Source organism: Kryptolebias marmoratus, linkage group LG15 (assembly GCF_001649575.2).
Source record: "Kryptolebias marmoratus isolate JLee-2015 linkage group LG15, ASM164957v2, whole genome shotgun sequence".
Classification (NCBI taxonomy): Eukaryota; Metazoa; Chordata; class Actinopteri; order Cyprinodontiformes; family Rivulidae; genus Kryptolebias; species Kryptolebias marmoratus.
This window is the reverse complement of record NC_051444.1, coordinates 22,758,117-22,775,469: the sequence shown is the minus strand read 5'-3', so window position 1 is coordinate 22,775,469 and position 17,353 is coordinate 22,758,117. Positions and strand designations below refer to the sequence as shown.

Sequence of the window (17,353 nt, the reverse complement as noted above, 5' to 3'; positions counted from 1 at the left end):
TGGGTTCAGAGTCACCTGGTGACATCGTGATGTAGAGCTGAGTATCATCTGCGTAGTTATGGTAGCTAATCTTATTTCCTGTTATAACCTGAGCCAGTGGGAGCATATATATATTGAAAAGAAGGGGTCCTAGGATTGAACCTTATCTGTCTGTTAACAAAATACCTCAGGGACCCCTTTTTAAATTTTAATAAAACTCATGAAAAGTAATCACTGAAGTCAACCTGATTCAGTTAATCAACCCTAAACACAGAAACAGACATAACTCAGTCATTTTGACAGAAACTGAGCTAAATTTCGGTGCAAGTAGCTGAGAGTTGCTCCCAACACATGCTCTGAGGGCAAACAGGGATTCCCTTGTAACATGCAGCTACTGAGCTAGAAAATGTAATGCCAAATATTATAAATGCTAAATTATTTCAAACCCAATTTTAAGAAAAGGGACTCAAAATTCTATCGTACAGATAAAAAAGCAGCAAGTTCTCAAAACTGAGAATATACGTATGTAATACCTATCATAAAGTAGTTTTTTCCACTTTAAACTTATTGACTTACTAAAGAACAGTGTTTGCCCAGAAAAGAGAAGACAAACAAACATAAAAACAAGAAATTAAAAAAAAAAACTGTCATGATTAAAAATGGTATTTGCAAAAAAACTAGCTTCCAACATTGACCCAAAGCTGAATGCCAAATTTTCAAACTGCGGCCTATCTGCACAGCCCTGATCTTTGAATCCATGTGCAAGAACAAGACAAGAGAGGCTTGGTAATAAATGCTAATGTCAACTCATCTTTAACGCGTCTTCATTTCCTTTCTGACTCACAGATTACACACCCATGTTACTGTCATGGTAGAATTGGAGCAAAACTGATGTCCCAAAAGGAAAGGAAACAAAGTGATATAGATTTTTTGGGGCCACAGGGAAAACTGTGTCACTGTCATTATGCTTCATGACCCGAAGCTGTTGTTGAACCTGACCTTACAGCAAACCAACGTTCACTCTTTCTGTCGACGGCAGGAAGCGCAATCTATGCAAGCCCGCATACGCACAAATACGAAAGCAAAAGTAACATAAAACGACTATACTTCAGCTGTATTACCACGTGTGGCAATGATCTGTGTGAATGAATACTTCAAAAAGAAAAGAAACAAAGAAAGGAACAATCTGAGCAACTGAAAAAAAAGTTGGCAAACAAAATTAAGATAAATGTTTTTACTGGCTAAAATACGGAGCAGACTCCAGACAGAGCAGATTGAACTTCACTAAGCTGAGGGGGGTTCCGGTGGGGGTGGGGGGAGCAAACACTGAGCCATGCTCCGTTATACCCAGAGATATATGTGTTGTGTGTGTGTGTTCAGACTAGTATCAGCCCAAAACACTCAGACAGTCCCTTCCTGTGCATTTGGAGCTCTTGATGTGGATGTTTTATAACTTTCTGCAAAGTCTTACACAAAAAGCACATTTTAATTACACAAAAGATGCTGAAGGTCACAATGTGAAATTCAGTCTCTTTCATAAACCACTTTTTTTTTCTTCTTGTCCAACTGTCCTCCAGTGTTGCAAGCAACAAATCTTATACAAGTCAGCTAAACCTGAATTTTCACAAAGTTCAAAAAGCAACGTAGATTATTTTGAATATTTCATGGCAAAAAAAAAAAAAAAACGATGGACAACAAAAGGCGGGTGGTCCTGGACAATAAGTCTGAACAGCTCAGAGCAGATCAGTGTCTGTGACTGAGCCCCTGAACCCCCCCCCCTCCTTTCTGTCCTCCATCTGGCCCACCATCCTCACGCCCCGACCTCCAACACTGAGTGAGGGAGGAGTGTGGGGGTGGAAGGTTGAAACGGCCTTTGTGCTTCTCAGAACGTCTTTGGACAGCGAGTCAAGCCATGACCGGCAGGGCTGCAGTCCAACAGCACTTTCACAGAGACCTGCTGCCCCCCCCCCAGTGACGTCATATGACGGGACAAATCATCTAATAATTGTGAAAACAGGCTGCAAAAACAGTCTGGCTTTGACACACGGCTACGAAGTTCAAAATCACTTCAGGAGTTATTCTGACATTTGTTTAACGTTCCTTTTTTTCTACAAGTTTCATCCGTTTCTGCTTGTTTGCCTCTTCTTCTCCAAGTGGCTTAACTGAGGCACAATGACGTGGAGACTAGTGAGACAATTAATTAAGATATTGAATAAAAGTAGTTTAAGATTCATAAGTTCTTTAATCTATTTATGTCTCTTAAAAGCACTGAAAGGAAGATGCTTTTGGACAAAATGATTAGGCCGTAACATACCTGTGCTGCTTTTTCTTTGTTTTATTTTCCAGATTATTAGAACATCTTCAGGCACAAGAACACTAGTTTTAAATTCACTGCACTTTTTAAAAAATTCAGTAGTGAAATTGCAATTACTAAAAAAGGCTCTTGAAGTTTGGAAATACTCCATTCATTTATCTAAAAGAACACGGAGTTGAACTGAATGTGCATTTTTTTTCTTAATACCTTCATGTTGAAGCTTCACTTCAAATAAATGACGAAGTGTTCATTCAAATGTAGGCTTCAACTATAGTGCACCTTCGCTACATTCTAGGACTCTATGAAATCTAGTTTCTTCTAAATCTGTTTGTTTTCGTTTTTATTTTTCTGAATTTCATGTTTTATGTTGTAACAACACTTAAAAAAAGAAACAAAAAAACATTAATACAATTAATAGAATTTCAAAAATTGAATGGAAAAGCCTAAACTTCATGAATATTGACAAATTTCAACTAAAGTACAGCAACAGATGTTTCAGTTTAATGCTTTATGAAGGAGCTTAAAACTCAAATAAAATCCTATTTAGGAATGGAACAAAAAAATAAAACTTTCAACACTTTTGTAGAATAAAGTTCCACCCAGATGTTTCACACCAGAGCAAGGAAACAGTTCTTCTATTTGTAACATTAAAGTGCTTCATGTATAAACTTAAACTTCATATTTCATAATTATCACAATAAATATAGTATTATATTACTATTTTGTAACCATGTCTAATATTGTTGATCAGGTGGCTGCACCATCTGTTGTTTTGTTGACAGAAACTGTTTCCACCACAGGTTCAACCAAACAACTTTCAGCTGCTTTAACACAAAGTTACCAAGCTTTAGCTGAGGATATATTTAATCCTGCTCTGGCAAAAACTTCACCTAAAACGGGGACAGCTTTCCTTTATTTGTTTACCAAACAGGAAAGTCGTACATGTGCAGGCATGCGACCAGGGGGGGGAAAGTTTTGTCATTTGAACCGTTGCTACCTCAGAACTTTCTGTCTCAATGTTCAGTCATTTCTCCCCCTCTAGCCAATGTTCCCCCCCATCAAAAGCACCTAGCTTTTATTAACTAGTGAAGTGTACGTGCTAATGATTTAAAGAGATAGTTCCGTAATTTTAAAACCTGGTATCATCTGTTACAAAAAACCTCAGAAATAAAAGAAGGTGTACTTCCTTTCTGCGTAACAGCAATTGTCCTCTCAGTTTTATAGTACGCCTTGTAATTTTTTTTGTCTTTTTTTAATTCTCTATTATCGTAGCCCAGCGACAATTAAAATAATCACAAGGAAGCGCACAAATGTTAGCTTGTGAATGCCTCGTACGGAGCACCATATTCCACAGACATCACCCACTCTCTCTGGAAAAGCAATCAGGCTTCTCTTTTCCTAACAAAGGTGGAGATGGAGGANTGTGAGAAAGAAAAAAAAAAAGTCTGCCTGTGGCACATAGGTGATATCATAGTGTTCTGGGACCAGTGAAGCAAGGCCTAATGTGAAACACAAAACCAGTAGACAGACGATCAGCAGGGCTAGACTACAAATAACAGTCTAGACTCAAAATCTGGGGAGACAGCGGAGAGCAGGGAACCATTAGTTTTACTGCGAACAGTCAATGAGTTGAGCAGAGTGTCTCTTTAGGAAAATAATGAACGAGTTAGAATATTCAGGACACAAGTCCTCAATAAATATCTTTCTGCAGACTGCAGCCCAGTTAAGTTTTACTCCTACTGCTGGAACGAGTGAAGCCAGGCCAGCAAGTCCACTGCAATTAATCTTTGATCATTATGTGAACTGTTGCATTCCCAGCCGGTGTGCAAAGTAAATTATAAAGTGTATTTTTTAAATGAATCATCTTGCGACACGTTTCATTGGCGAGAGGGAGTTCACATCTGATAGTGTCTTTTCATGACAAGTCGCAGCTTTCAGTGTTGACTGCTTGACGACTCTAAATCCAAACATTTCATTAATACACACTTTCTGTGTTTAAAAATAAATCCTTTTTGTTATTATCTGGGCTCGATTTTAAGGTCACATGCTCAGAAATGGCCCGTACAGAAAATAAATGTAAATTTCCTGGGGTTTTTTTTTACCACATGATCACAATAAGATGTTGACAGTGTTCCTAAATCACACGGAAAACACGAGAAAAAATGTGTGTTTCACATGTTAACTGTCCACAAAGGAAGTTTGTGTTGGTTTTCTGTAAGAGGGTAAGAACCATAGTCTCAATATTATCATTTGTCTGTAGTTGGATGTATAAAAGGGAAAAAAAAAACAGAAATGAGAACATTCATAAGCAAATACTAAAAGATACAAAACAAAATTACTGGATTGATGACAAATACTTCAACAGTTTCAGTTTGTTTTTTAAATCCTTACAAAATATTAGTTTTTCTTCATCCAAACTGCTTTTTTAATGGTTTATTTTTTTCAGCTGCACAGCCACTGAAATCTAGCCTTGTGAGTGAAAGAGGGTACGGCTTACAAGAAATTAGCTTTCCAAAGAAGTTTTTGACTCTTTACATTTGTCAAAATAAGCAGAGGTTTCTCATTGTCAAGAAACTGTAAAATCAGTATTTAGATTGAAATCTATTTAGGGAACAAATTCCAATTCTTATTGTTATTAGAGTCCAGTAAGCAGCAGACAGTCTGTTCTATTCAGCTCTTCTCTCCTCCAACTGGCCTGCAGGTTGTAAAACTGTGAGAGAAAACCAGATTACCCTTGGTTTCCCCAGCAGTCCAGTAAAATAACGAGTCAATCATGGCAAAAGCATAAACGCTTCACCCTGGCTAACAGAACATTTCTACACCGAACAAAAAAACCCTTTGTCAGCTGAGCTCTCTCAAGTCAACACCTCACGGTTCCTGTTTGCTGCTAATCGATGTCCTTGACAGATCAGCGCTTCACTTTAGTCCCCTGTTCTTTTAGTAGACTTTTATGGTGCTCTTGCCATAAAAATACATTTAAGCTTAACAAAAACAAACATTTTAAAACAGGTGTCCATTGAATATTAACAGGTCCTAATTGATTTGTCTGTTAATGTTTCAAGACAGCCATGGATCACTCTCTCCTTTTTTCCTTAGGAAGCATTTTATCCTTAATGACAAACAAGTTTTACTAGGTTTCTTGAAAATCTATTGCTCAGTGTCTCAATTGGGACTTTCACTAATACTTATTATGTAAACCGAACTCCCTTTCTCTTGTTAAACTCGTTTCTTCACATCAGCTTCTTTTCCCGACATGCATCCAGCTGCAGCAAAGTAAACGTGGTAGTGGCAGCAGCAGCAGCAGCAGCCAGTGGAGCACAAAGACACATTTGTTGTCTGGTGAATGCGTCTGTGTGTGTGCGTCTGTGCGTGTGTGTGTGTTTACGCCTGGTGCATGAGCACTCCCCCGCAGATAGTGAGACAGCCAGGGCCAAGTTGAGGCAGAGTTGTCTGTAACCCCTCCACCCATGGTTTCAAGCCGCAAACCAAACAGCAGCCCACGCCCTCCTCAAAGCCCCAGCAGGCAAAAAAGGCATTCCTCTGAGCTGACTAACCCCGTGCACGCACGCACACACACACACACACACACACACGGAAGCATGCACAATGACTTAAAATATGTTTTCTTCTTCGTAAATCATTCTTTGCACTCTTGGTTAATGATATTTGACACAATGTAATCACCAACTATCCTTAAACTGTTTTATTAATAAGCCTGCTAGACTTTACCTATTAACTCTACCTGCTTTTAAACATCACTTCATCAAGAAAAAAAGTCCCAATTTTATGATCACTGCGACCAAGTTCAAAATTTGTTGCCGAGTCGCCTTTTAAGGATGACAAATTGAGTCTCGTGTGCATTAAGTAATCGTCACAATCCAGTCTTTAAACACAGCAAGATTAATAGTTTATGTATTTGTATTGACATGCTGTCGTTATCCAGCGTCTGTCAAGCATACTAAACAGTGGTGGCAATCCCAAAGCAGACTGAAAAAGGAAACTGCTTACTGTCATTAGAGCAGAGAGCCAAACACAGACAGACAACACACATAAACTCTCCGTGACCCGTCCTGTGTCCTCGCTGAACAATGTTGTCTTGGATGACTCAGGTGTGACACCTGAGACCAAGTCCGCTCGCGTGAATGAGAGAGAGAGAGAGTGAGTGTGCTCAGAAAAAAGGGAGATATCAACCTTTAACCACACCTAAGCACTAATAGGTGACATAGATGGGAAGAGAGAAAAGCTGATCTAAATGGGAGCTTTTAGGAGGTAGACAGCCTCCAAACACTTTCAGCTAATTTCATTTGCATTTTTTCTACCCCCCCCCCCCCAAACCCGTCACATGTACCCGTTTAATTTACTCTAATCCTGACACACGTGAGCTGCTGCCACGATGACACTGAGTCCCCCCCCCAAAAAAAAACCTAAATTGCAAAACACTTCTGGCTTCCCGCATAATACCTTGCAGCTTCACAATCTCTCACCTTTAAACTGTTTGACATTTGTTTGTTTGTTAAGCAATTCATGTTGTCAAGAGGAGAGAAATTAATAACTATAGTTGAGCTGTACAATGCTAAAAATCACCTGTTGTAGAGCAACTACATCTTTAAGTACCTTGCAGTTTTTTTTTGTTGAAACTGTTGAGGCTAAAAAGGTGACTTTTTACTCTGGAATATTACCACCAAATATATAAACTGTGATCATTTGCTGCAACATTAAAACAATAAATGCAAAACTCACAAAAAAGACAAAACAAAACCTGGCAGTGTGCCATCTACAATAGAAGAAATCTTGAATTTCTTGAGACACAAGCACATTTGTTATATAATAGCAAACAGTTTAAGCTGCTGCAACTCTAATATATAACCTCACATTGCACCAACTTTGATAATTACAACTGGTTTAAGAAACAAAGCATCGAAATCACAAGGTCGACATCTGGACAAACAAAATGGCCAGATAAAAGACAACACTTAGGGCTGCTGAATAAACTGAACAAACTGCACTGCTTATATAATGCGTCTGGCTTTCAAGCATTTAGAGTATGAAACAGTGTAGGTATATGCAGTGTCTCCTGGTTTCAATAGCTGCAGTGTGTGTGTGTGTGCGTGTGTGTCTGTGTGTATTTAAATATAGTTACCCAGACAGAAGCAGACAAGCTCCTTTTCATGTTGACCTCCTGTCTAGCTGAAGACAAACCAGTTCTATCTCGGCTATTACCATCTTAATTTCTTTTCTGCACGCAAACCACCCTAACCACAGTCTCTCGCTGATAAGCTTGGGATTCCAAGACCTGCCAAACAAAAAGTCTGCTTTATTTTCCTCCTTGATCTGAGCCCTCAGCTTTCTAGGTTACCTGTCTCTTTCATGTTCGTGTTTCAACTCTTTTTTTCCCCCTCCCTCACAGGTTCTTTCCACCATGTCCCCTTCGTCTTCATTTGTTGACTGTAAATGTCTCATTTTGGCCCATTAAAGCACGGTCTCCAAATATAACGACGCCCCACCAGGATCAGACACAACACTGGGAATCCCCGACCCCTCTTCGGTTCTCTCCATCCCCTGTAATTGCCTGCACACTTTCTATCTTTCTGCACTGATGAGTCAGTACCAAAAGCTTTTAAAAAAATTAAAGGGCAAGCATTTCTTGAAGGAACGCACACATCCCGATACCTTTCATGCCATAGCTTTAAACTGAGATCATCTTATAATGAGAGGGGACAAAGTCGAATCTTAAATCTTAATGTGATGCTTCATTACATATATCTAGTTCTTGCACAAATCAGTCGTAGATGTGCATCCAATAAATATTTTCTGAGAGTTTTATTTAAACTTGGCCAGCAGCTCATGAGATATTAGTCACTGCCAAAAATTTAAGCAAAAATCTTGACCGATCTGTCGCGTTCGGAGTATGTGCTGGGAACAAATCATCAACTACAACAACAAATTTCACCTCAATATCTGTAATACTGACTGCGTTATAGCCTTGTTTGCATTTGCTAAAGGTCAGTTGGCTGTGGCGGCCATCTTAAATCATGCTGACTCAAAAAGCTATAATAAAGCATGCCTTCCAGTGGCAGGCTATAATAAACAAACATGAAAGGTAAAACTTGATTACTTTCAGCACTGAGACTTGACAACAACGCTGGTAAAAGAAAAGAAAAATACCAAACTTGTCTCAAAACCTCCACAATGTTCTCAGCAAATTCACAAACAAGTATTTTTTTTTCTTCTAAAAACCTCTGAACACAGTGTTCTTTCAGTCCTCGTACCCTCATCTTTCTGATGGGCAGGTTTACTCTTAATGTCAGTTCATATTTTATCTGAGTTTTCTCTCCGTTTATACTTTCTCTCTTTACTCAGTCCTGCCCCGACACGCAGAAGTGTGAATCAGACTTCACACTTGCTGCCAAGACGGATGTGTGTACACAAGACAAACACAATAAAGCCCTGGCCTAAACCCAGAGTAAGTTCAGGTAGAAATCCACTCCCACAGGCTCTGTGAAAAGACACACCACTCACACACCTCACACAGCTTGGTTAGTTTTTTGTTTTTTAAAACTTACCACAAGTATAAATCTGATCAACTTTTACCAGAACCTTTTTTCTTTTTTGCACTATTAACTCTTGTTTGGCAAGCACAGGTTTGAAACTTCTAACATCTCAGTTTTATTTCAGGACTATTTGACTTTTGTAAACAAAAAATAAAAAAAAAACTATTTGTGGTAAAATGTAACGAGATCACTGCAGGCAGACACGCAATAACGTGAAAACCACATGTATGACTGGATTTATGCTCTGCGAGAAGTGAAGAAATCTGATCTCACTGACATAGTTGACGTGATCACAAACGCGTCATTTTGTTCTCACAGCAGCTACGACAGCTCCTTCTCGACACAAGGATGGGCACAACTTTAGTTCGTAGGGGTTTGCGACACGTATTGTGTTATTGGTCAGAAGTTGTTGTGGGCGTGTTTACGCGGAAAACGGAATAATTTTGCTGGAACTGCTCCTCTGAGAAGCAGCTGGCCAAGGCCGTTATAAATTACAGCCATCTCTACAGCTGTACCAGCATAACTTATAAAGATAAATGGTGAAGAACTCGAGGAAGGAGATATCCCAGTTATTGTGCATGGAGGAGACCACGCAGAGACGCAGGTGGATGCCGGTAGCTGTGCTAGCCGGGAGGGAGGTCACCTCAGCCGGGCAGCAAGGGGACACGTGTCCTACGTTCGCCCGTTATTGTGCTCCGTCTGAAAACAGTGGCGGTCTCTTTGTGGCAATTTCGCAAACGCCAAATGGCGTGTACCGTCTCAGTCAGTCGCTGGAAGGGAAGCAAAAATCTGTACAGGGAACGGGAGGATGGAGACCCCAGCGGGAGGAAACCTGTCCCGGCACTGTAGTTTCTCGTTGAGTATAAAATGTCCTTGCGAAAAACGAAGAAAGAGTTGACTTCTCATGGAGTATGACTCCATCTTAACTCTAATGTGAGAGGCTGCAGACCAGTCGTCCCATCAACAAACTAAAATCTACTAGTTCCTACAAAAGTCAGGAAAGCTGTGTGATAGAAATGGCTCATTTAATTATTTCTAGCAAAGTAATTCACAGGATTTTACTTTAATAAACAAACAAACATTTCAAATATGCTAGTTTTACCATTGAAATTTTATGCATTTCTACATTTGTAAACAAGAAATAACTTGTTATTTGAGTTAAACATGTTTTTAAAAAAGGTGTATGCATAAACTTTCAGAATTTGGGGATTTGAGAACTTAACTTAAAACCACCAGTTTGTCCATTTATGTAAGAGAGTCAAAGAGTTCATGAACTCAGAAGTTGGTAAGCCTCTTTTCATTTAAATAACAGAATTATACTGAAATGTAATACCAATTAAATCATTGTTTGTTACCAGGCTGACCTTTATGTTTGCCCCATTTAAAATCAGCTTTAAATCTCTTCTTTATCTGAAATCAATAAAAGGCGAAGTTTGAGTTTAGGCACAAAAATGGCTTAACCAGTTACAGAAATGTCAGTGGTTTGGGTTAAAATGACTCACTGGACACAAAAAACAATGTGGTTTGATTTAAAAAACGCTTCCCTAAATTTAAATGGCTCTCGTCACTTTGGTTAAACTTGGGAAACATTGATGACCACTGATAGAAGAAACAAACAGAACCACATATCGTTGTACTATGTAGAAATCTGAGGTTTTGCTAATTTGTCCAACCAAACTGACATTGTTCTTATTAATACTTCTTATTAATACTTTTTTTTTACTTTTGCTTCAGATTTCCTAACAAAAATGCAGACTTTGCTTCTGTTTTATAAATGACGGTCTATTGAACAAAAAAAAAAAAAAACTTCTTTTGTTAGTCATCTTGTCTCACTCAGCATTTCAGGCCACCACACATCACATACACCCCTAAACTGTCGGGTTTCTAGGGGCAAACACATTACACAGATCAATGTTTGTTACTAACCAAAGTTTACAGCCTAGAGAGGAAGAACGCACTTCAAAAAGGAGAAACAGAGAAAAGCATAAAAGGAAGGGAAGGTCAACACCACAATGCCAAAATTGCCTGTTGTTGAGTGAGTAAGATTTAAAGCTGGGCAGGAGCTTCAGCTTTCACTTTTTCCTAGTAATTCTAAAAAAAAAAAAAGGAAAAAGGAAAAAGGCTCATTGTCAAAACCCATAATGACTTGTTAAGCAAGTAAGGCAACTGCCCTGCCCAAAAGTGTTCATCACAACCAGATACATTTTAGCTCAGCTTCGAATGGGAATGCAAAAAGGCTGGGAATGATCTCATTTTTTGAGGGGGGTGGGGTGGGGGGCTTTATCTTTCATGTAAATCTGTGCAAGAACCCTCACACCAACCACACCCAAAAATACAGCTCTTTAAAGCAAACTGAATATTCTGACACTATAGCAGCAATGAGGGGCTTCTACACTACTAAGCTCAGTTTAAACTTAATAAATGAAATTGGGGTTTTGGCCCTTTAAGACCCCCCCCCACCCCCCCTCCAATAACTATACTCTATACTGCTACATGATACGGCCTGCTCCATTCCACAACCTGATGCAGCTATTGACCCAATCAATACGCAGCGTCGACCTCCTTCCATGCTCAGCATCAGCGCAAACCATCGTCGAGAACGGCAGCCATGACCCCCCCCCACCCCGAGCCTCGTCATAAAGTTCATGTGTCAGAGATATAGGAGCTGACCTCGTCGTGGACAGGCCAGAACACGCAGGCAGCTGCTGTCAGCGAGCCAGAGCTTGGGGGAATTAATAGAAACAACGTCTCTCCAGGGACACAGTTGGACCACACTGATAGCCGGATCTGATCTGGGGGTCATCTTAATGCACTCTGCCTCTTCCCCTCCGCATTAGCAGGGTGGTGGTGGTGGTGGTGGGGGGAAACATAAAACCTTGATCAGCGCAGGCATTATTTATCTTTTTTGGGCCGGCCCAGCTCTGAACGCTGGCACGGCCTTGTGGTAGCTGTAATATGCACACTTGTGGCAACTGAGAATGTGGGAGTGCCCTGTCAGGGATTCGAATTTCATCTGACACAGTGTGCTACTAAATCAGAATGGTCCACACGTACAAAAAGTATTTTTTTTTTTGTTCATTTTTTAAATGACAGCAAACATATCCGGCTTTTATTTGCCATTAATTACAAGGGAATAAGATTCAGATGTGAGGATTTTGTCTGAGTAGCAGCTGAATTAAACAACTGGTTACGATAGTTACTGGGAGGTGTTCAATCATCTTTAGCCCCGTTATCACGAGGCAAGAAAAGAGCTGACAGAAGGGTTTTTGTTATTTGGACTCCTTTGATTTACAGCTGCAGCTAATGTTCCTTTTGATTACCGTGTATTGTGCAATTTTTTTTTTGTTGTTTTGCAATAAATCAAGTAACTAGTTGGGCCAATTCTCAGAAGTGGTTTAAAACAACATCCATCATTTCCACAGTCAAGTCATATCACAACGCAGCGCTGCTGAAAGTGTGATTTCACTTGTCCTGTTAAACGCTACAGAACTTCTGCTATAAATCTTTTCGGAGGCGGGGTGACAGATTTTCAAAATGCCTCCATTATCTTCTGTCTTCATAATCACTTTGTATACTTTCAGTGCACCCCTGACAAGATGCACGTGTTTAACCTGTGCATATACTGCATTACAGAAAGTATACAACTCAGTGATGCATTTTTTTGTTTGTTTGTTTTTACACAGGTGGCATACCTCTGCTTGGTATAGTGCACTATGTAACAGGAGCTTATTGCAGATTGGTCCAGATCAGCACTGTTTGTGCAGGATCTTTCATTTTAACTATAAAAAAACAGCCTTTTTTCCCCTTGCTGGTATTGCTAAAACCTTGAAATATCTGGTCAAATTCACTTAAAATAAGATCTACCTTTATTTGCATCCAATATAAGCAAACATCTCCATGTTTGCAGTTCATCTTTGCCCCTGATTCTGATCAGCCCTGGGCCTGTGACGAGCCCTGGGCATCATGGGAAGGAGATTTAACATCGCCAGGATGCTACAGAATCACCAGCAGCAGTTTGACGGCACAAGGCAAAGTTAGGCATTTATTGATAAACAAACAGCTGCGGGGAGAGACACGGGGGAGGAAACGAGCGAGTCCATCTCCACAGGCTCGCCCACGCACAAACAACGCTAGAAAGCGTCCCAGATTAAGGCCAGGTTATATAACTTGGACTACATTAGTGCTTTTGCAATGCATGCGCGCCATGGGCTCGTTACGCACGGCTCAAAACAGCAACGATTTGAGTCTGAAAAAAAGGACTAGGAGTTGTTTCAATTTACTCAAAGTACACTCTGCATTTGGTGGCAATAAAAGGTGGCAGTGTAGCTAACAGACAGGCTGATTTGCTGTTAGCTCGCCCAGCATTAGCCTCCATGTTGATGGATAATAAACGTAAAAGGAAAAAATAAAAATCACAGTTTTGAGCCACTGACGCAACAGAAACTTCTCAGAGGTGTAGTGATGCCTTCAGGTGCAACAGACAGGGTGGGTAAAGAGTTTAGTAGTCTGTTGCAAAGTAAAAATAATTAATAAAAACTGTTTGAAGCGTGACGGATTTTCGGGATGCTGCCTTCACGTCCAGCCACCCGTCCTGCGGTCCTTACCTCGGTATCGTGATGCATTTCGTGTTGGCGTTCTGGGTGGTGATGGCTTTCTCCAGCTCGTCCAGCTGTCCCGTCTTCTTCAGCTTCTTCACCAGACTTTTTACCGCCTTTTCGCACCACTTCTCCTCCTGGCCGTTCTGCTCGCCTTTCTTCCAGCCCAAAAGTCTCTTGACGATGGGGGGAGTAAAAGGCAAAATTGACATCTTTCGGGTTCGGTCAAGTCCGTCCGGAGTGCCGAGAAGTCCCTCTGTGTTTTTTTTTTTTTTTTTTTGGTTGTTGTTAGGTTGTTGTTTTTTTTGGTTGGGGTGCGAAACGCAAAAACAGCCGCCTCTGTAAAGGTCCTGGCAGCGAGGACGAGGGCGTAATTTATCCAGAGACTGGTTACTGGTGTTTATTTAAAGCCAAGCAGGAGCATCTCAGGGTCAAACTCCCCAGTTTCCGCGGACTCGGTCGCCCTGAGTCGGAGCTAAGCGGCGGACTGAGCTCCGGGGAGGCGGTTTGCGCGCTGGACTTAGTGTTGCTTCGCCAGCGAAAGTAGTTCCGCCACACTTCTCTAAACCGGGGCTTTCCGAGCGATCGAGTCCGACCAAAAATCAAATCCGAACTGCGTCTACGATTAAAGCGTTAAACAGGAAGCGGCAGCGTGCCGGCTCGGCGTCTCCTTTCCGTCTTCTGGATCGTCAGAACTTCAAAGTTTTGTCGTGAAGTTCCGGATCATCCGCGACGCTGTGGTCCGTCGACTGAAGTCTGCATCAAATGCAAATGCGGGGCGCTGCAGCTCAGACTCTCCATTCAGGCGCTCAGACTGCGCACGGCGGACCTGTGGCAGCCCAGTCCGAGCAGCTGGCTAAATGGGCCGTGCTGATGTTGCACAATCCTCAGCCCTTTTCTCCACATGCTCAGAAACGTGCGCGCGGCTCGCCATCACGCACACACACACACGCGTCACTTAAATCACTTGCCGGTCACTCAGAAGGCACTGTATAAAGAAATGACTCTCAGCTGTGCAAAAAAAAAGTTTTTTTTCTGTGTGTGTGTGACTTAACCCTAAATTAGACACTCTGAGTTTATCTGTAGGCCTAATTATAGTTTAAAGAGGGCTACACTATTTTGTTTCCCCACACACACACTATAATAAAGCTTAGGTTTTACAATTTATGAGGAAAATACACTCTTTGTATGTCTTTTTACAAGTTTCAATGTTAATTATCTGTTTATGCTCTACGTTTGTCTCATCTGAGTAGTTTTCTGCTGATAGTTGATTTTTAATCCGTCTTTTTTTATTTCAAGTTATTTTTTACTTTGTATTTAAGTGTATTTGTCACTTTTTGGACTTACTTAAGAATGTCTTTCTCTTGATCAGTACCTGCTGTGTAGCAACAATGTGGATTTCCCTGCTGAGCGAAGAATAAAGGTTTATTCAATTCTATTCAATTTATTTTTATTATTATTGAAGGTGCACCATAAGCTCTGAAGCACCATTGTTACTACACTGTTCACCATTTTAGTCAGTTTTTACTCCAGCTTTAAAAATTAAAAGTGCAGACTACACATCAAAACGTGTCACTTGATCAGACATAGTTTTCTCTGAGTTTTGGTCGTGGTACATCTTCCAACACAGACAGAATTGACAGAGATCAGCATGAACTTTCCCCATGAACAACATTGGGATTTTGATGAAACAAACATGAAAACCCAGCCCTTTTTGAAGTTCCGCTCAGACGTACTTCACAGCTGAAACATCAGTCAAACTTTTAAATGGGTCACTGAAAGTTGGACTTTACGTGACTGAACTGACATTTTGATATTTTTAATGTTTTTTTTCTACAATCCCAGATTAAGCTGTATGATCTTTGAATGTTGATGGTGTCACGCTCTCACTTTTGAGGTGTCTAAACCTCCCACAGTTTTGCAAACTCTTCTTACTTCCACAACTCTTAGTTAGATATACAAATTATACATCAAAATATAGACATTTTAGTCCTCTTTCACCCAACGTGTCTCTCACTGCTATAAAACTCATTGTTTTTTCTCAAATTTCCTCAGAGTGCAGAGAGAATCGAGCTTTCACATACCTCAGTTATATTTTAGCTCAAAACTTTCTCCTCAAAACTGGAAGTGAAGGTTCTTTTTTCCCATCTTCTAATCTACATGAAACACTGAAACATAAGAATTCACCTTTCAGACCATCAGAGTCTTCTGCTGCTCAAGGTTCAAGACTTTTGAAGACACAACTCATAGTTTTTGCACAGCTGACTGTCTCAGGCTTACGTTTCCGTCTGTGTTTCCATCTGTGCAATCAGGGAGTGACAGTCACAGATGTGTGGTCGCCATGGTAATCTTAACAAGACACTGGAAGCAGCTTTCACATTTCTTTGGATCTTGGTTCTTGTGTAGTTTATTCATTAAAGTGAAGGCACGTTTTAAAGCCTAGATTATTACAAAGTTGATGTTGGAACTTTGGTGTTTGTTGGATGAACACTTGAGATTACCATCAGCAAGTCTTTCCACAGATGAGCTGTTTTGCTTTATTTGTTTTAGGGTTTTTTTTATTCATAAGTGAATAGCACAGGAGCTGCTGTAAAATGCAAGGTGATAAAAGCCATTGCACACATGCATTTGACTGCACTCTCGCTTGCCCGGGCTTGTTAGATGCACAGAGTCTCAACAAGGTGGCAATTTAGTTTATGGCTTGGTTCAGCCTCTAAATTACAGCTGCAGCCAGGATTATGCACACACACTCTCTCATATGCATAAACACCCCCTCCTTCACACAATCAGTGTCAAAGAGTCAAGTGCCAGATGTACAATAGAGTGTGCGGCACAGAGCCGAGCCCGTCGCTGAGAGAGATGGTGGAAAAGATTAGTTAGAGAAGCTGCTTTTGTTCTTCAGGCTTCAAAAGCTAAAGTTTATTGTAAATGTGGGCGTCTCATTAGCATGGTTTCGAACGAGTTGTTAAAGTTCTAAATGCTGCAGAGATAGAAAGTGGTACACCCTTTTAGTTGTTTTCGTTTTGACTTCTTTTTTTTTTTTAGTAAAATCACTCACAAAAGAGGGGTAACTTTTACACTGAGAGCATCAGTGGGACTCTGGAGGGTGTTTAGCTGCAAACCTTTAGTCAGTGCCTCCATTGACAGTTTATAGCCATATTAGAATAGTAGCATGGGCTTGTGGTTTTGGCATGTGTGTACAGGAGCACCGACTTGTGTCCAGCAGTCCCTCCTCACAGCACACTGAGTGTAGTTTGTGCTAAAAATACTTCAGGCTCAGCAGGACAAACGGCTTTCCTTTCATCTATTTTGGTCACGCAGCTGTGTATATTTTTATATCTGCAAATGGAGTGTCAGAGTGTCTCTCTTTTTATGCAGAGCTAGACAATCCCTAATAAAATCCAATCCACGTCAGTGTTTTAAATGTTGGCACGTTTTAGCAGTCACGTGGGCACATTAGCAGACATATTTTTCTTTCATTGTTTCACAACAGCTTGGAGGAAGATTTCATCCGGCGAGACTTTCAGAATAGAAATTTATGCACTAAGAATGATTCACAGCCTCTCTTCTGCAGCATATTTCTTTTCTCCAGCTGTAGAGCCGCACCGCTCTCTCCGTCTGCTGGCAGGCTGGAGGAGCGTGCTGCCATGTGTCGTATGTTAAGGCCCCGCGGCCCTCTCGGCACCTGTTTACACCCCCAGGGACACGGCTGGCCCTGACAGCTGGTTTGTTTTGGAGAAGTGCAGAGCCAGACAGGGCAGATATAGGGGTGCAGGCTGGGGGGAAGGGTTACATATGGGCTGCAGTAGACAGAGGGTAGGACAGACTTTACGAGGACTGGAGGGAGGAGGACGGGGGGGTGTTGCTGTGAGAAGAATTACTGAGCACAAAAGGCCCGTCAGTAAGACTGAATG

At 40.9% G+C, this 17,353-nt stretch overlaps 1 protein-coding gene across 1 annotated transcript in view; it reads right to left on the bottom strand.

Annotated features, from left to right (window-relative positions):
• smad3a (SMAD family member 3a) overlaps window positions 1-14,287 on the bottom strand; it is a 27,077-nt gene extending 12,790 nt beyond the window's left edge. The window contains exon 1 of the mRNA XM_017419652.3: window positions 13,449-14,287. Coding sequence (XP_017275141.1) covers window positions 13,449-13,651 — 203 coding nt within the window. The 5' untranslated portion in view covers window positions 13,652-14,287. The remainder of the gene's footprint in view (window positions 1-13,448) is intronic.
• Between the last annotated feature and the right edge of the window lie 3,066 nt (window positions 14,288-17,353).